This window comes from Stenella coeruleoalba, assembly GCF_951394435.1.
Source record: "Stenella coeruleoalba genome assembly, chromosome: 6".
In the NCBI taxonomy this organism is placed as follows: domain Eukaryota; kingdom Metazoa; phylum Chordata; class Mammalia; order Artiodactyla; family Delphinidae; genus Stenella; species Stenella coeruleoalba.
The window spans coordinates 84,830,757-84,854,686 of record NC_137151.1 but is presented as its reverse complement, the minus strand read 5'-3'; the positions used below and the strand labels follow the sequence as shown (position 1 = coordinate 84,854,686).

The following is a 23,930-nucleotide window of genomic DNA, read 5'->3' as shown; positions in this document are numbered from 1 at the left end:
TGATTCAGGGATGACCTATGCTTTGGAAGCTGAGCATAAGAAAGGATAACAGGATCAGCTGGAACCTTACCTCCCAGAATAAAAGAAATGTTTACCACATAAAGTCAAAATGGATGAAGTCAAGGGAAGAAAGCTACACCTAAAAACAAGATCATTCAGGAAATAAACCTTTAACCAGATTAAAAATTTTTTTCACAATCTTGAGGCCAGTGCTCTTAATTTTATAATGTAATTTGGAGATAGCTGGGGTTCACTCCTGAAATCCTTGATTGAAAGCTCTCAGGTTTTTCATATACCTAGATTGCTCCTAAACCCATCTAGCTATTGCTCCAAACTTTGGTGGCAAAAACAGACTCCTTCGAACTAAGGTAAACAAGGTTTTGTTATTGGCCATTCAAACTCCCAGGGCATCTGAGCAAATATTCGTTTTTTAAAAAAATTTTTTTAACGTTTATTTTATATATTTAATATAATTATATTTAATACTTTTATTAATTTTAATATACTGAGGGTTTTTTGGTTTTTGGTTTTTTTAAACATCTTTATTGGAGTATAACTGCTTTACAATGGTGTTAGTTTCTGCTTTATAACAAAGTGAATCAGCTATACATATATCCCCATATCTCCTCCCTCTTGCGTCTCCCTCCCACCCTCCCTATCCCACCCCTCTAGGTGGTCACAGAGCACCGAGCTGATCTCCCTGTGCTATGCAGCTGCTTCCCACTAGCTAGCTATTTTACATTTGGTAGTGTATATATGTCCATGCTATCTCTCACTTTGTCCCAGCTTACCCTTCTCCCTCCCAGTGTCCTCAGGTCCATTCTCTATGTCTGCATCTTTATTCCTGTCCTGGCCCTAGATTCTTCAGAACCTTTCTTTTTTTAGATTCAATATATATGTGTTAGCTTACGGTATTTGTTTTTCTCTTTCTGACTTACTTCACTCTGCATGACAGACTCTAGGTCCATCCACCTCACTACAAATAACTCAATTTCGTTTCTTTTTATGGCTGAGTAATATTCCATTGTATATATGTGCCACATCTTCTTTATCCATTCATCTGTCTATGGACACTTAGGTTGCTTCCATGTCCTGGCTATTGTAAATAGAGCTGCAATGAACATTGTGATACATGACTCTTTTTGAATTATAGTTTTCTCAGGGTATATGACCAGTAGTGGGATTGAGCAAATATTCTTGAAGGATTCCCTCACTAAACAGGTTTTATTGGGGGGGCTGGGAGGGACAGGATGGGACATTTTTTATGTAGAGTTGTCAATAAGTATTAGACAAAACAGTGTTTCAAAGTTATTGCTAAGAAATGATTTCTTATTTTGACAGCAATGGAGCTAGAAGCTTCTGGGAAACATGTAAATCACAAAAGCAGCTCAATTTTCTATCTGACAGAAGGGGAAAAAAGAGGGATACAAGAGTCACTGAAGAGACAGAATGCAAGGCATCTTTTCAATAGAAGGCTGTTCCCATCATATAACCTTTAAGGACAACTTCTAAATGCTAGTAACCTCATTTTTCAATTCTGGGCACCTGTACTTAAACTTGTTACATGCCTGGTAATTCAGATGATGTTAAAAGTAAGGTAAGTGAGTACCAAATGAAATTAAGCATACACATTCGAAGAACCTAGGGGCAAGACGGAAATAAAGACACAGACCTACTAGAGAATGGACTTGAGGATATGGAGAGGGGGAAGGGTAAACTGTGACAAAGTGAAAGAGTGGCATGGACATATATACACTACCAAACGTAAAATAGATAGCTAGTGGGAAGCAGCCACATAGCACAGGGAGATCAGCTTAGCACACAGGGAGATCAGATCGGTGCTTTGTGACCACCTAGAGGGGTGGGATAGGGAGGGTGGGAGGGAGGGAGACGCACGAGGGAAGAGATATGGGAACATATGTATATGTATAACTGATTCACTTTGTTATAAAGCAGAAACTAACACACCATTGTAAACCAATTATACTCCAATAAAGATGTATAAAAAAAAGCATACACATTCTAGTCTCTCAAGAACATTAAAGAGGTAGAAATTTGACAAAAATCTAGCTTTTTAGAATGTGAACAGATTTGAGTCATCCAACTGAAGATGTTAAATGACCTGCCACAGTCATAGGCTACTTTGTGGCATAAAACCATTATCACAGGATATCACAAATTTTGCTCATCACCAAGTGATTTTTTTTTTTAAATAACATTTTTCAGTCTGGGAAAACAACTTTAGCTTGGAACGTTTTAGGAAGGTGCCAATTTCAATTACAGGAAACATTAAGCCAGGTCTGAGACTGAAAGTATAAGAATCACACTTTCAGTTTGACTTATGATACTATGGGGCTGGAAAAAGCAATGTAAGTAGAAGGGAAACAAAACAGGTCACATAACGTCAGTGCAAAGTCAGAAAAATAGCAGGATATAAAGAAAGCAGGCAGGTAAATTTTTACCTACAGTGAGAAAAAGTTTGCGTCCATTTATATTAACTCAAGACAAATATCCTCTCATACTGCGTAGGAAAAACCAATTTTGTTTTAAAACTCAACTGCTCTGCTGAATAGATGAGTTAACACCCTATCACAATTTATTTAATCCACAAACGCTACTTAACTCGGGTTTTTTCTGAGTTAGTGTTTTACCCGTCACATTTCATCTTGGCTATTTTGAGTTGTATTTTCAAAAATTCGCCCATCTTGTGGAAGATGTCAGACAGGCCAAAGCTGGTCCTCAGTGCCAACAGGTGGTCTGTACTGCGTGCCCTGTCTTCTCGGCCACATGACCCTTTTCCTCCTAATCTCCTTTCGGAAACGTTATTTCCGGTGCCCCAGATGGCTCTACACACGCCTGAAGAAGCCACTCCAGAAATATTCAGAATACTCTGCTACGTTAGGCTTCCAAAGAGACGGTGGCAGAGATCGAAGGAGGGCAGGCAGAGAGGAAACTCGAGCCTAGAAAAGCAGCGAGTCAGGAAGGCACACGCTTTGCCCATCGCCCGACTCCTAAATGTCACTCGGTGATGTTCGTGGGGCACCACCCACCAAGAGCTGGGCGGGCGGCCAGGCACTGCAGCCCGGAGCCGGGGCGCTGAGCACGCGGCGTGGGCCGGGCTGCCACAGCTCCAGCGTGGTGGGGGGTAGGGGGGTGGCAGGCTGGCCCCTCCGGCCCCTTGGCTGCTCCACCCGGCGGCGGGGAAGGGAAGTGAGGGCCGAGCGAGGGGCTCAGGCGGGGAAGGCGCGGGCGGGGCCGGGCCTAATCACATGGCGCAGACTGCGCAGGCCGCCCGGCATCTCTTTCTTTCTCCTTCTCGAACCTCCGCTCCCATCCCTCCCCACCGCAGGCCCCTCCCGGGCCCGGGCCCCACGCGGGACAAGGCCTCCTGCGCCTCGCGGAGACACTCACTTTTCGCCTGAAACCACCAGCTCCTTGCCCTCGCTGTTGCCGATCCCGTCTGTCTCCCCCGAGCCGTCCTTGGGGCCGGACGCCGGCGGGGCCGCGGGCGGCGACGCCCCGGGCTGCGGCTGCTGCGGAGGCGGCGGCGGCTGCTGCTGCTGCTGCTGCGGCTGCTGCTGCGGCTGCTGCGTGCCCCCCTTGCCCAGCTCCTGCAGGATCTCTGAGGGGGAGCTGGAGAGGCCCCTCACGAGGGGTCCCGCCGGCCGGCCGCCCCCGCCCCACCACGGGTAGAGCCGCGCGGCGGCCGCCTGGCCAGTTCGTCCCCCGCCCCGGGGGCGCCGGCACAGGGTGGCGAGGGGCTGCGCCCGCCTCAGAACCGCGCAGGCGTCGGCGGGCGGGCGAAGGAGCAGGTCCCGCAGCATCGCCGAGCCTCGCAGCCGCATCATGCCGCCGGGTCCGTCAGTGCCCGCTCAACAGGGGAGGATGCTCCGGACGTGGGCGGCCGCTCTCCTCCGGGAACTTGGTCTCCGGCGGGACGGCCAGAGGGCAAAAGAGGGCAGGGACAGTGAGGTGGGTGTGGTCCCGGCTGCGGCTCTCACAGGCGCCGCCGCCGCCGCCGCTACTGCTGCTGCTGCTGCTTCTGAGGCTGCCCGCGGCTACTTCTCACACCGCGGAGGACTCCGCACTGAGGCTGAGGCGCAGGGGCGGGCCCGAGACATTCGGCGCTCACCCTCCTAGGGGCGGGAGGACGCCGGCGGCCTGCCCCCTTCGCCTGCTCCGATTAGCTCAGATCACCGCCCTCGCTTCTGATTGGTGACTGGAGCAGTCAAATTTCTCTCGGCGCCCGGTGCGCGGAGAGTGGTGCGGAAGATTGGCGGGGGACTGGGGGGAGGAGTCAAGCTGACGTGTGAGGCGGGGGAGCCAGGCAGGGCTCCGGAGTAGCCCTTTTTCTCTCGCTTCGTCAGCACCGAGAGTGCCCTCGTTGGGAACTGGGTCCTTAGTGGTCTCGTCATTTACGAAGCGGATGGGCTCCTGGACTCTGGGGCCTCGAACTGTCTCGGAGACTGATTGGCAAGAGCCCCTGCCGCCCAGGGGCCGACGGTCAGGGGGCTTGGCCGGGGCTGGAGTTTGGCCGTCGGAGCTCGGCTGGTCAAAGCTTGCCGCTGGTCCCCGGCTATCCGGTAAGGGCGTGTGGCGACGCCTCTGAGGGCCGCGGACCCGCGGCGGCAGCCCCAGACGAGTTTGTCCCTCTCCCAAATGTTACGTTTACTTGAAACTTTCCATGGTTGGCGACTGCCCAGATGTGAAGTGTTTTGGAAAAAATGAGCAAAATCCTTTCAGCTATGCGACTTAGCCATTCGGAGGATTGGAATTCGGGGGACCGCAAAGAGACAGGGGGAAATTCCAGAACACGACAGCTTTCCTTTTTAAAAATTGCTTTTTAAAATGCAAAATTGTAGACACTCTCCTACTTTAAAGCTGCTTCATTGTTGTAAAATAGAAGCATACGGATACTGGTTCTCTAAATCGTTTTCAGCCTAGTATCACTTCATCCATTTATCCTTTTGGACCTGTAGGAAAAGAGTTCCAAGGAGGTGATAAACTCTGAATTTTTCTTTGAGCCTACATGTACAGTCCACTGCACGCCAAAAAAACAAACAAAAAACCGAAAATCACAGACTTAGATGATATCCTGAAGCAATTAGGTTTTAATGCATGGATTCACAAAGGTTACTGGGATAACTTTTATGAAACGGGAAGGGTGTGTGTCAGGTGCATCGTTAACTGATCATCGGATTTAGTAATCATCACCTTAAAATATTGCACTAGATTAGTAATTAGGAAATCTGGTTGTACCTACAGGTTATGTGACCTTTGGCATGTCACAGGCTTGCCGTGTTTAAGTTTTTTCTATCTACTCTTTAACCAGAAGAACATGGAAAAAGCTGTATGTGTAGAGCACTTAACCACATTTTTTTAAGTTAAGACAATTGCAAATTATTTAGAGGGCTTTTATTACTACTTAATGTTACCTGTCACTAAAATTTGATAAAAGTCAAAGTAACAATATATTCAGGAAAAGGAACATTAAGTTTTGGAGGAAAGGTGACATACTACGTTTGCCTAACATTTCCAGTCTGACTTACCAAAGACATAAACCTGAATATTGTTCCATCTCTTCGATATAACTAGTTAAAGGACTGCCTCCTTTCTCTCAGCCACATTCAAGCTATTGACAAATCCAGTTATTATTCTCCTCCTGCTTTTTCTCTTAGTTTCTCTAATTTTCCTATGAAAATTCTTTCTAGTGTTTAAGGGTTTAAATACTTTATAGTATACTTAACAAATGTAGAAAATAAACCTAGTAAAAGATAATTTTTTAGAGTTTCTACTTTCAAGGATGAGCTGGTGAGAGTGGACTGATGTTACTCCTGACATTTAGAAGGACTTCGAGTCTGCTGAAATTTAACCCCTTGTTTGAGAAGACCAATAAAAAGTTAGCAAATTGAAACTACTATAAATTGAATTAAAATGTGACTCATTAATACTTTAATTTGATTATTTTCTTCATCTTATATAATTTTTTAAATCTTTAGTGATTTTTTAAATCAAATACAACTTTGGAACTATGAGTTGGAGTTAATTACTATTTCCATTAGGTTAATTATTCACCTGTTGAGTCATATAATCATATAAAATAAAGTCTATCACTGTACAAGCATTTTATACACATACAATAGTCTACCAAAATTCCTACAAATAGAAAATGGCTCTTCAGATTAACATGTGGCTGGGTTGTCAGAGCTGCTCTTAGACTTCCTCTTTGCTACTAGATACGTGCAGCTATCCTACAATAGGTTGTGGTCTCATAGCCATTGAGAAGGTAGTCAATCATAGAAAGGAAAAATTGGAATTTTTGCACTTTGTATTTATTCTAACTAGAAGAACAGTTCCTGAGCTTCTGTGTTCTTTTGAAGATTAGAAAAGGCTGATGTTTCAAGATGGTAATGTAACCTATATATAAGTTCCAGATCTTGCCCTTCATAAAAACTAAAAGGGTATTATCACAAAAACTAAATAGAAAATAATTCTCCTTTGACTAACAGCTTAAAAGAGTTGCCTAAGTTTTTTAGGTTTGTTGGTTTGTTTGAAATTCTTCTGTTTAGAGAATACTACTACTTCCCTTTCTTTTCTTGGTTTCCTGCTTCAACTGGCCAACTTCCTAGCCTCGCTGATAAACCCTGCCAAACATAACTTATTTTTCCAAAGCTGAATTTAGATCTTTATTAAAGTATTATAAATCCCTCATCTATAAAATGGGGATAATATTGGTATCATATCTCATAGGGTTGTTGTATTAGATGAATCAATACATGTAAAGCACTTGGAACAATGCTAGTTGCATTCTATAAGTGTTAGCTATAATTATTATTTTTCCATGAGTGAATAAATTTTGTTGTGCAATGTGATTAGTTGCCACATCTATTATTGAAAAGGAAAACTGGGAATTGTTTTAAACCATCTAATCATAAAATAGCATTTAAGAAGAAGCTAGCTCCCTAAAATGAGATCATTTTCTTCATTTTTAGAAAACAAACCAATAATTTCCAAAGTATCTTAAAACAGAGAGAGACTGCTGCAAAGACAGTCAGATTAAGCAAAGCTGGGCTCAATGCCCAACGTACAAGCTACTTACAAATAACTAAAAAAAAAAAGTAGTAAACAAAGAATTGCTAGACAAAAAAAAAAAGCTGGCCTGGATATACATGTCACATACAATTAAAGCTAAAAATCTATCCTTTGCCATCTATGTAAAGTAAAATGAACTTCTGTTCCTTGCAACATCATACAAAAATGGCAAGAGAGATTTTAATCACATCTGAAGAGACTATTTGCATGGTCTCATTTAAAATACTAACCATATGAAATTGTTTTTGAGGGTCCCCTGATGGCTGGGATGGAAGTGCAGTGGTGATCAGTCATTTTTCTTCATTCAGAGTGATACGGTAAAGATTTCAGTTAGTTCAGTTTATAAATTAATATTGTTTAGACTTAGATCACAATTACATGCATGGGGCCTCCAGATATTTATTGATTTTTCAAAGTGATTTTAATTTTTTTGTAGATTCATAGAAAATATTAAATTGGACTAAATCCCATCCTAGATATCAGAAGGTCTTACTTGTATATTAGCAAAACCTAAAAAAGTTTTGATTTTACAAGTATCCTAAAAGTCAGTCAAAAGGATACCTATTTGACTATGAAAACAACCTCTGTGGTAGATTGTATTACTGTTCCCAAATATTTTTGTCCCTCTCAATGGGAGGTCTTTAATTCCTCACCTTGTTAAATGGCAGGCTTGGCCTTATGCCTTTGTTCAACGAAATGTGAATGGAAGTAATGTAGGCCACTGCTGAGCAGATAATGTGAGTCATCACTTAGTTCTATCATCTCTCTTTTCCTTTTGGTACATGAACAGCAGTTTCCAAAGACGGGATGATTCCTTTACCTGGGTCCCAGATTGATGGAACAAAGCTGAAGATGACTGTGATTGACAAACAGCATGAAGAGAAATAAACCTTACTGTAAGTAATCTCAACTTGGGCATTATTACCATAGAATGACTTAGGTTGACTGATATATCATCCAACTTGTGAAAATTTGGCAGCCATGAGACAAATATTGATAACAAAGAGTATTTGAGAACTCTGAAAGATAGGCAGTCATCTAGAGCAGTGGTCCCCAACCTTTTTGGCACTAGGGACTGGTTTCTTGGAAGACAGTTTTTCCATGTGTGCGGGGGGTCGGGGGGAAGGTTCAGGTGGTAATGTGAACGATGGAGAGTGATGGGGGGCGGCAGATGAAGTTTCGCTCGCTCACCTGCCGCTCACCTCCTGTGCGGCCTGATTCCTAACAGGCTGTGGACCAGTACCTGTCTGCAGCCTGCGGGTTTGGGACCCCTGCTCTAGAGCAGTTGAAACTGAGAACCACTGAGAGGACAGTCAGAATAGGCATATTCAGAATAGGCATTCTCTTTCAGGGATGATTAAAACCAAAGTTCAGCTAGGAGATGTTTGATGTAAATATATATTTGGACACTTTGGGGAAAATTAACAGTGGTTTGAAGTATGAGCTCCATATCAATTATGCTATGTTGGTTTTATGCTCTGAAATCTAATGTTGGTTCCACATCTGAAATTTGTCACATTTTCTAAGCCCTGGAAAAGAAAAATGAACCTGGACTTTTGTCACTTTATGCTCATCAAATGGTAAGATCATATTACCAGTTTGGAAAACAGTTACTGAACTCTGCTGAAATCACTGTTTATGAAGCTAAATCCAAAATTCAGACATTTGGGAAAAAAGCATCAGAGTCCACAGCAATATATTTTGATGTTCTGGGATGAAGAGAAATCAGTATTCATTCTCTGTAAAGAGCAGGTTCCTTCAAATAATCTTTACTTTTCAAGCATCTGACATTTACAGTTAGCATGTGAGTCCCTCTGTCTAATTATAAGTCGCAAGAGGCAACTCTACAAAAGAAAGGTTGACCTATGATAGCTCTGCTTCTCATAGTGACAACACCATGTGGTATGTTCTGACGCAGAGCTTTATTCATATGCACCCCAGATAGTACAACAAACGAACGGTGTGATGTATAAAAAAATCTCTGTAGAAACAATCTAAACGTTTATCAGTAGGAGAATGGATTAAAATAATGTGATATTTCTACATAATGAGATAAAATATATTATTTAAAATGAATGACCCCCAGTATCATGTATTAAAGTGGATAAGTTTCAAAAACAAATTACAGATGGATATGTATTTTATGATACCATGATTATAAAATTGTAAAACGTGCAAAACAATATATTATTTATAGATGTATACATATATGGTTTCAAAAGTTTCAAATGTGCATAAGAATGATAAACATCTAATTCAGTGCAGTGGTTATTATCTCTGGGTATGTAAAATGGGGAATGGGATTGAAGAAATGTACAAAGAGCTTCAACTGTAATGAATGAACTGTCTGTAATGACTGAATTTTTAATTTAATTTAATTTATTTTTGGCTGCATTGGGTCTTTGTTGCTGTGCTCAGGCTTTCTCTAGTTGCAGCGAGTGGGGGCTACTCTTTGTTGTGGTACGCAGGCTTCTCTCATTGTGGTGGCTTCTCTTGCTGTGGAGCACAGGCTCTAGGCTCGCCGGCTTCAGTAGCTGTGGCATGTGGGCTCAGTAGTTGTGGCTTGCAGGCTCTAGGGTGCAGGCTCAGTAGTTGTGGCACACAGGCTTAGCTGATCCTCAACATATGGGATGTTCCCAGACCAGGGCTCAAACCCGTGTCCCCTGCATCGGCAGGCAGTTCTTTATTTTTATTTTTTTTTACTTTTGCAGTATGCGGGCCTCTCACTTTTGTGGCCTCTCCCGTTGCGGAGCACAGACTCCAGATGCACAGGCTCAGTGGCCATGGCTCACGGGCCCAGCCGCTCTGCGGCATGTGGGATCCTCCCGGACCGGGGCACGAACCCGTGTCCCCTGCATCAGCAGGCGGACTCTCAACCACTGCGCCACCAGGGAAGCCCGGCAGGCAGGTTTTTAACCACTGTGCCACCAGGAAAGTCCCTGTAATGACTGAATTTTTAAATAATAATTTTTAAAATCTGAAGTGAATATGGTACCGCGATAATTGATACACAGGTGTTTGTTATATTCTCTTTTTCTCTGTGGTTGAAATATTTCCTAATTAAAGAAATGCAGCTTTGTTATAATGTTGAAAGCCATTACTTTTCTCTAAAAATTATAAGTGTAGAAAATATTACAAATCCAATATTCAATTTTTAATGTTTCCTTTTAAACCTTTTTTAATTTTGCCTAACCAATGCTGGATGATACAAGTAGTAGGCATATATTTACCTTGTAAATATAGTTCAGGTGTGCAACCAACAAACCCTATCCTTGAACTAAAGGCTTTACAAAAGGTACAAATGACTAATACTTAACTGAAAAACCTATATAAAAAATTATCTGGTTCTTGACTATATCAAACATAAATATGAAAGCAATTCTTTAATTAATACAATATGAATAAAAGTACATCCTTTTTTCCTTTGAATTTAAAGAAGTTATTTATCTTTGTAACATTCCTGTTGGGGACAGGTGTTAATTGTTAAATTTTATGGCTATAGAAATTATAAGTTAATAAGATAACACAGCTAATTAATAATAGAGTTGGCAAAGACATGCCCTCCAGCAAGATGTGGCCCTTGCCCTCATTTCTTTTGAACCATTGAAGAAGTGCCTACAAAAGATATGCTCATTGGTGCAAAAACACCACATGGCTCTTAAAAATCTTTAAGAGTACTTTCCCCAGTGAGAGGCTCCGTAAGTAACTTGAGTAAAGCAGACCAGGTTAATATGTTAGGGAATGATGAAGCCCAGTAAGGTGGAATCGGAATGCTCTGTCTAAAGGGGCAGTAGTTAATCCACTCTAGCCAATTTTAGCTAAGTGGAATGCAGGCACATTTAGATAAACCTTGGGATTCTTTAAGATAATAGAGAAATATTATTTTAAGAAATAAACAAAATTATCTGACTTTTAAATGCAGCTCATTCAATTTTCTTTTAACACTGTGCTAGTCAAACAAAACATCTACAAGAGTAATTTGGCGCATGGGCCATCATGTTTCCAACTCTGCCCAGAACAATCAGATGATGATAGCAATATAACATTTTTGAGATTTATCCCTGGAGCAGATTCTACTCCAGACCATTAGTCCTAGCCAGCCATGGAAATTCCATTTCCCTTGAAATTGCTGCAGCTGTCTTAGTACCAGGAGAGAGCCAGCCTTAAGGCAAACCCAACACACCAAGGCCAACAGAGTGGAGAGATAGAAAGAATCTGGAATCTCCATGATATTCATGGGCTACTGACTCAACCAACTCTGATGCCTTCCCTCCTTAGTTACATGTGATACATTTCTTTAGTATTTAAACCATCTTGGATCTGGGTTTCCATTAACACAACCTGACTGATTCAAAATCACATTATAGAAGACTCTTTCTCTGTGTTTATCTTTCTCTTTGCCCTGAGTGCAATTTATCAAACCTTTTTCTCTCTCATTTTTTAACCCCACTAAATTACATTATCTATGTTTTAACTTATTTACATATTATATGACTCCCCCAATTGTTCGGGGGCCATATATGATACCCTTGCATGATTTAAAATAAAGGGATGGAGTTAGAGACAGAATAAGCATTAAGAAGCCTGCCCCAACCTTCAGTTTGGATCCTGAATCACTTCTATAACTCTAGATTTGCTTCCCTTCTATCCCAACAAAAAATACTGAGACATATTAAGACAACCAACTTTACCTTTTTGCTAAACTAGACTTCTCTACCTGTTTCTGACTGGTTAGTGTTTGAACCTTAACTTGCTGTTATTTATTCTTGCCAAAATGATCAATTTTCCTTGGCTTAACCAACTTTCCTCCTTGGAGTCTTTCCTTATACCATTCTTATCACCTTATATGTCCTAAGCCCCTTTCTCTATCCATCAAAATTCCACTGACCCTTCAAGGTCCCCATCTTATATCTTCATGGTGCTCTCCAATTTCTTACATAATAGCCTTTTGCCTCATAACAAGCCATTTGAGATGGGCAGGTACATACAGTCTTATTTTGCAGGTGAGAAAATTGACACAAACATTAAATAATCTGTTCAACATTTTAGTGAGTTGCCTTAAAAGTACCACATATTTCTTGACTCTACCCTTACTATTACCCCTTACCATTCGCATCTGGATATACCTTCTGTTTCCTAAGAACTCAGCTCAAATATTGTCTCCTCTTCAAAGCCTTCCTTGACCTCTCTGGGAAGAGTTCAAGGGTTCTTTCACTCTATATCAGGGCTTATTTGGTAATATCTTCATTTATTCTATTACTTTAATTATTCATGTTCACCTCTGTCCCAACTGGACAGGATAATTTAAACTTTTTAGGTTTTAACATATCCACTATCATTTTGAATATCATTTTCAATAACATAATTGAGGCTGTTTAATATAACATAGGAGCTTATTAACTAGAAAATAAAAGAAATATATTAGAACAAATAAAACTTTCACAGTTTTATTTGAATCTTGAGTAAATTCCTTCCCTATTATATTATACAAAAAGGAGGATGCTTATTAAAAATTCAAACTGCACAAGGACTTTATAAGCACCCTGTTTTTTAGTGACTGTCTACCTGTGCCAACCACCGTACGGGAGCTTAGATTACACAGATGAATAAGGCATAGTCTTTTGGTCTAAGGAGATAGATGCAACACAGATACATATAGTCCTAATTAAAATACAGTATTCTGGATGCCATAAATATTATGTATATTCAATGGATAAAGATGATATAAAATAAGTTCTTTCAGGGAGATTATGGAATATTCTAGAAAGTAGGTGATATTTGCCAGATAGAAACTCAGGTGTAAGAGGTTAACAAGGGCATTTTGTCAAGAACAAAAAAGAGTGAAGTTAAATGGTAGGTTCAGGTAATTACCAGAGCAATCTGGTGTGGTATTATTAACACTCTCCACTAAATATTTCCAGTCTCCTCCTGTGTAGGACTGTATGTCCCTGCTCCCTAGAAGTTGGATGTATCCATGCAGCTTGCTTTGGCCAGGGAAATGTGATTATAAGCTTAAAAAGCCAATGCATAAAAAAAAAAAAGCCAATGCATAATTTTTTATTATCTCTTTCCCTATGCCATTCTAACTATTAATGCTTAAAGCTGGTGGCTGCTGTCTACCTAGGTCTCTGAGTTCAGAGAAAGAAACTGTTACTTTAAGCTTCTCTGCTTTGGGGGCTGCCCTTTTCTGATTGATCCATCTAATATGAGAGGAAGGTAGGAGAAAGAGCTTTGGATCATAGAGAAGCCAGTCCTACTGGTAGCACATAGAAAGGTCAGCGTATAAAATGACCATTTACCTAAAAGTGTTTGCACAAAATATTTGAATCAGTGAATTCATGTAAACATATTTTATGCTTTTTCAGTTAAATTCCACTTCTGACTAGCTGTTCTTATTTCTGTAACTAACTCTGAAGCTGACAAATGTAATTTGAATCAAGAAATAGGTGTCTTCATAATCTATCTTTACTTAATCTCACAGTTACATAATAATTGACTTATTCCCATCAGTGTTCCAGATGCAGAAAAAAGTATCCAGAGGCATCTGCCACCTTGATATATATTAGCTACACTTGGTGATTAGAACTGGATGCTAGTACATTTCTACTGCAAGAGGCATGGTATAAAGGAAAATGCATACCATTTCGGAGGGGGACAGGCTTATGTATTAATTCCAGCATGGTGTAGTGCCTTCACACAGTACTGTCTTCATGGATTTTACCTCCCAGCTAAAAGTGATTCATTTTAACAGGGGTTTGTAGAAATAATGTCTTAATCCAAGAGAGTGACTAAAATAGTGAGAACTTGACATCTTGTGATAGGCAAAAACAGGAGGACTTTGTGTTAGTTAGCACGTGAGTTTTGCTAACATACTACCTGAAAGGAGGAGCTAAGAAGATAGTATATACTTTATAGGTAAGTTTATAGGCAGAGAAAATGAGGTGTAAAAAGGTCTAGATGTGAAGGGGTATCCTAAGCTGTAAGCACGTAAGGCCAAGGGCCCATGAATAGGTTGGGATACACATCTTAAGACACGAGAAACACTAAGAGGAAAACCAAAGGGAGAGGATGGGGAAAAAGACAATAACTCTGGAGATAAACTTAGTTTCCTTCATAATGTTGTTTTTCCTAAGTAATTTGTGACATAGGCCAAAGGAAATGCCTCAAGTGTTTATACTGGGGATCTGCCCAAATATTGAGAGGAAAATCAAGTCCTTGTACAGTAAGAAATACAATAAATAAATTCTAAGTCTAATTTTGAAGTCTAAATTTGTGGTTCTTTATTAAAAAGTGTAAAAATATATATGGGTCTCTAAAGTCTTTCTGAACTGAGAGTCAGGCAAGTAGAATTTAGCTTGAGCCTGGCCATTGCATACCTGGTAGACCTAGGAAGTCCCTTGATCTGCCAGTGCCTCAGTTGCCTCGTGGGAAGATTAGCCTAAGTGACCTTAAATGTGCCACCTGGGTCTGAACTGTGATTCTGAACACTGGTTACAAGCAGTTGTGGCTTTTATCTAGAGATTATTAGTCACTTACTGATGAAATCTCATGTCTATTTTTTTTCCAACAGATATTATGGAAATTGCAGGTCATACATTATAAATATCAAACAAGGTTACAGAATGTTTCAAGTCCAGTCACCAGACAAGTCACCAGACAAAAGTTATAAGGAGCCTAACATATAGCAGTTTTGCAAGAGCAATGAAGGGTTCACACATCTTTTGCTTAATAATCAAAGATTTTTAAAGGAATGGTATGAGAAGGGACAAAGGTATACACAGCTAAGAACCTCAGGGCCTGGGTAGGAACTTGTCCCAGTGTGTGGAACAGTGTCCCTGTAACCTGGTTGGTACAACTTCAATCTCGATGGATTTTCCCCCGGTGGTAGACATTATCAGAATGTAAAGGCAATTATATTCAAGGGTAATTCATGTACTGTGTAGCCGGCTGACATTCACACTTATGGCAGGGGGCTCTGTAGTCACTCAGTGTGCACGTGCTCACTGTCATTAGAGGCAGCTGTTGGCTCTAAGAGCCCTGCAGACTCCTCCAACAGTCTCCAGGACAGTATTTTGGTGCAAACCTTAGTGTGTGCTTTCAGAGAATCATTAGCGAAAGGAGATAACCAGAAGTAAATAGAAAGCAGGTGGACTGGTACAAATGGTGTTGCAAAAATACTTTTCAAGTCAATTACTGTAGGCTTTTTTTTTGTACTTTTTAAGGGGATGGGATATCTAGGCTCCACTTATCTCTAAATAATAAAACTTTTCACTCCTAGCAACCACTTCCTGGAAAACAACCTGACAAAAAGATCAAAACAGTGAAAAGAGGTCTTTCGCATATTTAACAATGATAAGAGAGGTTTTAAGAGCAGAATCCTATAATAGCTCCAATCGTACAGCTATATCCACTATCTCTCAGATGAACAGCCAGGGTCAGGAATACCCTTGGCTGAAAAAAAAACATGTATTAACCTTTCTGTGATCACTGCATTCTGGATATGACTATCAACTACCTACAGAATTTTATGAGAAAACAATCATTGGATTTTATTGGCTGTAAAGTAAGCCCTATGCATTCACTGCACAATAATAAAACAAATTGCACTCATTTCCTTGCTTCTCCCTGTGTTATGCTGGGCAGTTTATATAATCTCAAAGGGCCTCTCAGTTCCCTTACTTGTGACATGAAGATGCTAACACCCACTTTGGGGGGGCTGTTGTGAGAATTAAGTGAGTAATGCATGTGTATTGTTCAGGGACAGGCCCACGCAGAAATTCAACAGATGTTAGCTCCTTGTCCCTTGCAGTTCATTTCTATCCAGAAGCCAGAGTGATCTCCTTAAGCTATAAATCAGATCATGTTACTCTCCAGCTTAAAACCGTTAATGGCTTCCCACTACCCTTAGGATAAAATTAAAAATTTGCAATCTTCCTTAGAAGGCCTCCTTGGCTCTACCTAAATTGTAGCTGCATCTTCAGCCAGTCTCCCCCTGAAGTTTATGCTCTGGCCACAACTGCCTTCTTTCAGGTCTTCAAATAAGCGAGACCTATCTCATGGCTCCTGCATGACAGTAGTACAAGGGGAGAGTTGGGGGGCTTTATCTTTTAATATTCTATTCATCAAGCCCATCTTTTCTTTGATATGCACAATTGATATTTTAAAAATCTATGTAAAATGCTATGCAAAAACAGCCCGCCACTCAGAGTCAAATCGCTGCCTCTAAGGTCCTCCTAAATTGTAATTTGGGAACTGTCACTGCTTCTGCACGTGCTGTTCCCTCTGCCTGAAACCCTCACCTTTCGTCTTTGTTGCTGGTGAAATCTTACTCTTTAGGTCTCAGCTTAAATGTCACCTAGTCAAATATGCTTGCTTGTTAAGAACTCTCATAGCTCTTGTTCTTTTCTTTCAAGAAAATGGATAATCCTATGTGACTATTTCTCTCCTACTGGACTCTAAGGTTCATAAGGGCCAGGATAGCACGGCTGCTTCATTCAAGGCCATAGTCTGACATAGAGAAGGGATGTGGGAAATGCTTTTTGCTGACGTCAAAGATTTACTAACTAATAAAGTCCACCCAAAGGTATAGCAGAAGGTCTGACCCTGACATGAAAAATTGAAGAGCATTACTCCAGCCAGCCTGATGTCAAATTTTGAGGGTCCTTCTTGAGTCAACATGCAGGAGCAAAAGAGAAAGAAAATGCCTCCATCAAAGACTGTACCTTTGTATCCTGGGCTCTTTCTACTTCCTCTTTAACTCACTTCCTTTCTTTCCTTCTTTTCTCTTCTTTAACTCACTTCCTTCCTTTCCTTCCTTTCACTACACTTCAACAGATGGTTCTGGAGCAAAACTAAACTTTATGTAGAAAGAGGGATTTGAGAAGGAGCAAGTGCAGAGGCCACCAACTATGAACAGAAGAGATAAGCCACGAGTACTGCCTCAAGGCATTCCTTTTCCTGAGCTCTCAGCAGAAAAGACCCTGCCAGGTATTATCTTTGTACCTTGCTTCTAGTCTGTGTCACATGTGCTTTGGATCATTTATCAATGAGCTAAGCTACCTGTTTTAGTTTCCTGAGTTGTGCTTTTGCATAGGTCTCTGAAGAGAAGTAGTAATATCCTTTTCTGTTTGGATTCCAGATTTGGCCCCATGTTTGTTTTAGTCATGATAGCACACTTTATAGCCTGCCACCTCTTCCAACAACTCAGGATGCTTTTATAGGAGACCCCGTCTTCCCTCCCTTCCTTCCATGATACTTAATGAAATGTCCCTAAGTGCCAAAGACAGTGATAGGTACCACCCCTTCTGCATTCTCTGGCCTTGGCAGTCTATCTAGATTGACAGTCTCTCCTGCATTTTCTTATCCATTTTGAGTCTTCCCTCCTATCTAGCTTTGATTTTTCTTTAAGGTTCCTCTCCCCAGCCTGGTCTCACATCATCCTTTAGACTATGCCTGTTTGGAAACTCCCAATGTGGAAGGTAGGTCCTAGGGAAGTTCTTGGAGAGATTTCCATGTCTGTGTTTAAATATATATTACCACTTAACCACCCGGTCTGAGGCTCCTCTGAGTGAGGACCCGAGGCCCTTCCTCTGAAGTATGAGAACACAGTGGCATCTGCTTTGTCGGGGCCCTTTGTGTTTTAAGTTTGCTCAGAATTTCTATCCTTCCATTAGTTGAGATGGCCACATATTCTGGTCTTTGTCTCCAAAATTCTACTGTGTGTCTTGCCTGCTGAATAAGATAAACAGAATCAGAACAGTCATGGTGTCAATGATCTATTTTTTATACTGTATTTCATTTGCTTTCTTTGCCCCCTTCACTCCAACTTCCTATGGCAGTTTTCCCTCGCTACATTAAAAATAGCTTTCTGGAAACTTTCGTGGAAATTCTTGTGTATAATAGTGTGAATTTAAGAAATCATCTTCCAGGCAGATATCTTTAAGTTTTATCTTTACAGAGTTTAAGGTTTTGGCATTCAACTGCTTAAACCCCTATAAAGAAATTTCATCCCATAGTGTCTTTGTCTCCTCTAAAAATCACACCCCAGAAGATCTGTCTGTTCCACCCATAAGTGAGCCCTGCCCTGTCCCGATGTTCCAAACCCTCCCCTTTGGGTTCTAACAGTCACCTCAATTCTCAGGGCACATTCCTCCTCTGCTCCTATTTACAGAAACTACCCACTTCAGTCCTAATCTTGTAAAACCAAGCAAACTGCCCAGGAGATGAGAATGGGGAGAGACCATAGTCTGTAGCCTGTGGTTTTATTTAGTTAGCAAAGACTAACTTCAGAAAGGTGTCAGTGCTTCTAGTCACACATTTTCTACACTTTGGCACAACCCCTCATCTTGCAGGAGCGTCAGTAGGGAGAAAAGAGGCCAAGAAATCTCTCCATACTGTGCCTAAACACCATGGATTCGGATGTATTATGTCTAGTCCAAAAAAGTACAGAAGTGTAGAATCATAGAGGTGAGAAGGCAGGGACTTGAGAAATATAGCCCACTCCCCTATCTGTTCATTAATTCCTCTAACATTCCTCAAATTGGCCATCCAACCACAGTTTTAAGAAAAAGATTTTTAAAATAATAATGAGCCTAATTCTAAAACCCTAATCAGTATTTCTCAAAGAATGCTTTGCAGACAGCCTGCATCAGAATCACCTGGGTGCTACTGATGGGTCCTTGGGCTCTACCATAGTTGGACAGTATCCTAGACTCGGGGTGGGGTGCAGAAGGAGTCTGTACCCCCAGGTGTTTCTTGTGCATGCTAAAGTCTGAGACCCTGCATTCTAACAGGGATCTGCCAAGGTGGATTTACCAGGGCTGGAGAAAGACTTTTTGTGCCTTGAGTGGAGCAGTCCGTGCCTGCAGGCATTTTCACAAGAATGTGGTAAAACAGCTGCTACAAACCTACCCTCAACATTTTTTTTCCACATCACACTCAGGGCAGCCAAGAGCGGTTATGAAGCTGGCAGATGCATAGGTTTCTACTTCCCGATGAAGATGAGGAAAAGAAGCCATTCCCTGTACCAAGGAGAGGGAGACTGAGCAGAATATTAACATCGCATTTAGTGCTGGAAATCATGTTCCAGGCCCTCTGGCAGTATATCTAGGCAACCATACTAAGGGAAAAGGTTTGAACATTAATGACAGTCTGGAGAAACTGCGATTTATAAGGAAGCATAAGTAAATGCATCTAGGCCATGTGGAGCATATCATAGTTTGTTCAAAAAACCAGAACACAGGAAGCGAAAAGGAAAACTATGAAAGTAATTTAGCTACAATTCAAAGTATAGCAAAACAAGCCTTACTAGTTTAACCATTTCAACAAAACAGCATATTTTTAGAGCAAGGAGGGCAGTGCATCTCTCCCTATGGAGGAGGCCCGTGTTGAGCATTCCAGAAAACCACGGAGCCTCTGAGCTCAGTATACAAGGGTCGGCTGTGTTGAAAATGCAAGAGCCAGAAATGACACATACCAAGGAGATGACCAAAAACTGACCAAAAGCTAACCAAGAGAGAACAGAGAAATCCATTCTTCTTTCTCCTACAGAGGAAAAAGTATCACACTACACCTCTCTTAACCTCCTTCCACCTCCCTCCCTGAAGAAAGAGCATTAGACTAGGAATCAGAAAACCTAGATTCTAATCCTGGCTCTGCTACTCTATGATTTTAACCACCAAATTTAATATTCCCAGCTCTTCATTTCTCCACCTAGATGTAATAGAATGTCTTGGCTAGAATGTACTTTAAAATTTGTGAACGGTTTTTTGTGTGTTTTTGGTTTCTACAAATAAATATTCATTCATCTTTCATGTAAACTGTTTCTTTGTTTTAGGAAGAAAAAAACAGAATGGTTTCTTTTAGTTACACAAGAAAAAGAGCAAGTACTGTTAACCTGAATGGGACATTAAACACTATGGTTTGGTAAGGGAAATGGCTGATTGTGTAGCCTTGGGCTAGATTTCTATCTCCAAGTCCCCAGTGTGAGTGTGTGTGTTCACGTTTACTTGTATTTCAGTGGTAGGGAAAGAAAACATTTTTCTTGGAAGCATATAAACAGAATAGGGAACTCACAGAGAATGCTGCTTCTCCCTTCTGTTGAGATAAGTTTTTGTTTAAAAGTGTTAGAGGAAGAAATTCTATTTTGAGAGACACTGGGTGCTAGCAATGCGGGTCTTGGAGACCAGTTGACTGTAGAGGGGGGCTTTCTCCCGCCTTCCATGGCTCTGCTGGGTAAAGGCAGAATTAGGAGTGGCATCCCTGACATGCAACATGCTTAACAGTCTTTAGCAGTAGTGGCAGCAGTTTTCTTAAGGAAGCTTCAGTTGCAGTGGACATTGGCAAGAGGGAACCCAAGTAGGAGAGGAGAGACTTGATTTGTCTCTCCATGTGAGGCACCCTGGTCGGTGACTCTCAGAAAATAACAGGGAGAAGATTTTCAAGTTGGTAGGAGTAGTGTGTGAAGTACAGCTATCATACAAGAGTTGTATTGGTGGCATTCGAGGTAAGCTTTGTATAGGCTAAGCAGCGCTGCTCAATATACACTGGCTGGCCTGCTGTGCAGAGCTGCCTGAAGAGAATTAGGGCCTGGGGACAGGATTATTTGACACCCAGATATGATGGTTTTGCTCATCTTACATAACTTGCTTGCCTCTGGGAATCTGGGGAGCCAACATATAAATCCTGTGATCCTCCCATCATCATAGGATTAACTCCTCTTTAAATTCTACTAGTTGCTGCCTTGTTACTTCTTCTGTTATAGCCCATTTAATAGTGAATGGAATGACCTGTGGCCCTTTCCTCCACTAGAGGGTAGAGGCTTGTCTTATGGAAGCCTCTACCTCCTGGTTCAATGCCTCACTCCTACCAGGCACTCAATAAATAAACCCAGGTCTTAGAGACCTAGATTTGCAGTTCAGTGCCATGTTATCCCAAACAAATTACTAACCTCTCTAACATCCAGCTTCTTTATTTGAAAATGTTGATAATAATGCTTGTGCCATGAGGTTGATTTAATAATCAAATGAAATAATGGTCATCTTGTGTCTGGCACACAATAAATGCATTATGATGCCTTGTTATTAACAATCAGAGTTTGTTGAATTGAATATGGTTCAGGGGAAGAATCACCAAGAGCTATGGCTATTACACTAGAAGAAAGGAATGAATGTTTTTCAACTCATCCACTCCTTCGAGGACCTTCTATGGGCTAGGCACTGTGCTCAGGCACTGGAGATAGAATAGTATCAACATGGCCCCTGCATTCCTGAACTCGAAGTAGAGTCACTTTATTTTCCTATGTTGGTATCCGACCAACACTTGGACCATTAGAGAAGAAATATAATTGATTTTCTTATCCACATAACCAACAATTTAACCACCTATATCACACCAGATCAGCAGCATTATGTCCCAAATGTCCAATATTTAAAGTGGAAGCCAATCTTAATCCTTAGTTCAGAAATAATCATTAATATTGTGAGAACATGTCCATTTTCTCAAAAGCCATGTCCCTACCTTCCATCCTCTTAAAGCTACCACAGATATTATATATTTTACTTTTAAATAAACTGTTTTAAAATTTATTTTCCATATGATTTTCTTGTCAGTCAAGTTCTTTGAGCATTATTTAATAAAATAGCACTATTGCCACTCACGAGCCTTCTACACATATATCTTACCTAAATGAAAACAAAAGGACTTCACTCCTTCAGTGAAACTCTTTAGGGCCCTGAAACTTTGATCTACCAACCATAAACTGGAAACGCATTTTGCTATGGTGTTATATAGTGCTTATCCTTACCCACATCTTTAAACCATTTAATCCTAAGATTGTGAAAAATTAATGACAGTAGTAGAAATTGACTTATTAAAACTGTGTCCAGTGAGAAATTTTTTTTAAAAAATCTATATTTTAGTGGGTTACCATGGCATTTGAGACAATGGTACTTCCATTCTTATTTTTCCTTATGTACTGATTCTTTTAAAATGATCTTTTGAATGAGACCAAATGTGACTCCAACAGTAGTTAGATGAAATTCTGAAGTTATGTTCCCCCCAAGGGAATAGTTTCTTCCAGGGATGCTGTCACAATATTAGAAAGATCAATGTCAAAGCACCGAACGACTCCTCACTAAGATGCCATCTGAAGAAAGCCTTGATTTTCAGAAAAATTTCCCATCCTTTTAGTCTGAATTTCTGAGTCATGTTAAGAGAGTCGACTGGCATTAGTCTGAGGATATTGAAGGGAAAGTTCATGTCAGCTTTTGCCCATTCACACACTGTATTCCTGAACAGAGATATGGTCGCTGGAGGTCCAAGGCAACTCACCCCCTTGGAGGATGTTGGAGCATGTTGTATTTCCCATTAGAGAAGGTTCTAACGGACTCTAAAAAGGGTTGGCTAAAAGTTCTCACCAAGGTTGTTCCACACATTTGGAAATGTGTAGGAGGCATGTTGGTTGTCACAGTGACTGGGCAGGTGGGGTGGCAGGGGATATCCTTTTGGAATTTAGTGGGTTGAGACCAGGGATGCTAAAATAGCCTGCCATGTATAATAACATTTTATAAAACAAAGAATTGTCCTGCCCCAAATGCCACTTTCATCCCTTTTTTGAGAAATAAGTTTTCTTCCAGTAGGAACTGTGGAAAACTGGCCTGGGCTTATTGAAACAGAATGCTACAAAGGTGGGGAAGAAACCACCTGCCTCTCACAGATTTTGGTAAGCATGCTATTAGGAACTCTTCTAAGCAATGCAAACACTTAGCCCATTTCTTTTTTCCCAGCCCTCCTCAGGACAGGGGAACAATGTTGGCAGCCCCTCAAATGATGTATTTGATGGACACAAGAAGATTGATCAATCATGCATGTGGAAATCCCCACCATTAGAGTCATTTCTATGCATTTAGATATTGTCTCTAAAAAAAAGAGAGTAAAATGTAAATATGTTACTCAAAAGGATAAAATTAGAACATACCTTAGTATGGATTAATTTACCAGATTAGCTAGTTGGCATTTTGGCAAATAGTCCTTAAGAAAATAGATTATAAGCAAGTGATTTTGATACAGGCGTATTAAAAGAAGGAATTGGAATGCAGAGAATTTCCAGAGCTGAGCCATGAGACCTCTGAGAGATCAGGAGAGGCTATTGGGTGCCTCAAATAGAGATCAAAACATAGAAGACAGCTTAAACAATTTTGCCCATATTCTACCCATACTGGTGCTGCTATAAGCTTTCTGAAAAGAAATATTTCAATGCCAAAATAACCTTATTTGAGGGCAAAAACAGTATCTTTTCTTTGCTTAATTTCACAGTGCTTTGTACAATGAACACAATAAAATTTGACACTTAAGGAATAAAAAATAATGTGTCTTAGATTGACTTGCTGGAAAGCTATCAAATTCCAGGTTCAAGAAAACATACACCCACACAAAGTTTTGTTTTGTGTTTTAAGTTCACAGTACAATTTTTATGAACCTGAGCATACAAGCTGCTTTCTTTAAGCATGAGGAATGCTTCCAGGTGTTTCAGAGCAAATTGAAACTGGATAAAAGTGAAGTGGACTTTAAACTCCACATCAGCACTCTATATTTGAAAAGATTAGGCCACTTTCTCTTATTTTATGTAGAATCACAAATTTTAAGATTTGAAACAATGTAAATGAAAATAATCCTGTCAAAATAATAAATGACCGCGGTTTACCCTGGAAGTTGGTGTTTTCCTCGGGTAAGACAATAATAGTAATAATAACAAGAAGTTATTCTTAAAATTCTTAAAATGTATTCTTAAAATGTTATAATATAAATGTAAATGAGACATGAGTATTTTGTTTTATTTA

General features: G+C 40.6%; 1 protein-coding gene and 1 long non-coding RNA gene across 3 annotated transcripts in view; one reads left to right on the top strand and one right to left on the bottom strand.

The window, feature by feature from the left end:
• Positions 1–4,075, bottom strand: part of GLS (glutaminase) — an 80,393-nt gene extending 76,318 nt beyond the window's left edge. For both annotated transcript variants that reach the window (XM_079923565.1, XM_079923566.1), the window contains exon 1: positions 3,412–4,075. In XM_079923565.1, coding sequence (XP_079779691.1) covers positions 3,412–3,848 — 437 coding nt within the window. In that variant the 5' untranslated portion in view covers positions 3,849–4,075. The remainder of the gene's footprint in view (positions 1–3,411) is intronic.
• Positions 4,076–4,349: 274 nt separating this feature from the next.
• The window catches only part of LOC307188362, a 254,461-nt gene continuing 234,880 nt past the window's right edge, over positions 4,350–23,930 (top strand). The window contains exons 1-2 of the long non-coding RNA XR_013828919.1: positions 4,350–4,583; positions 7,883–7,988. This is a non-coding gene — a long non-coding RNA (uncharacterized lncRNA). The remainder of the gene's footprint in view (positions 4,584–7,882; positions 7,989–23,930) is intronic.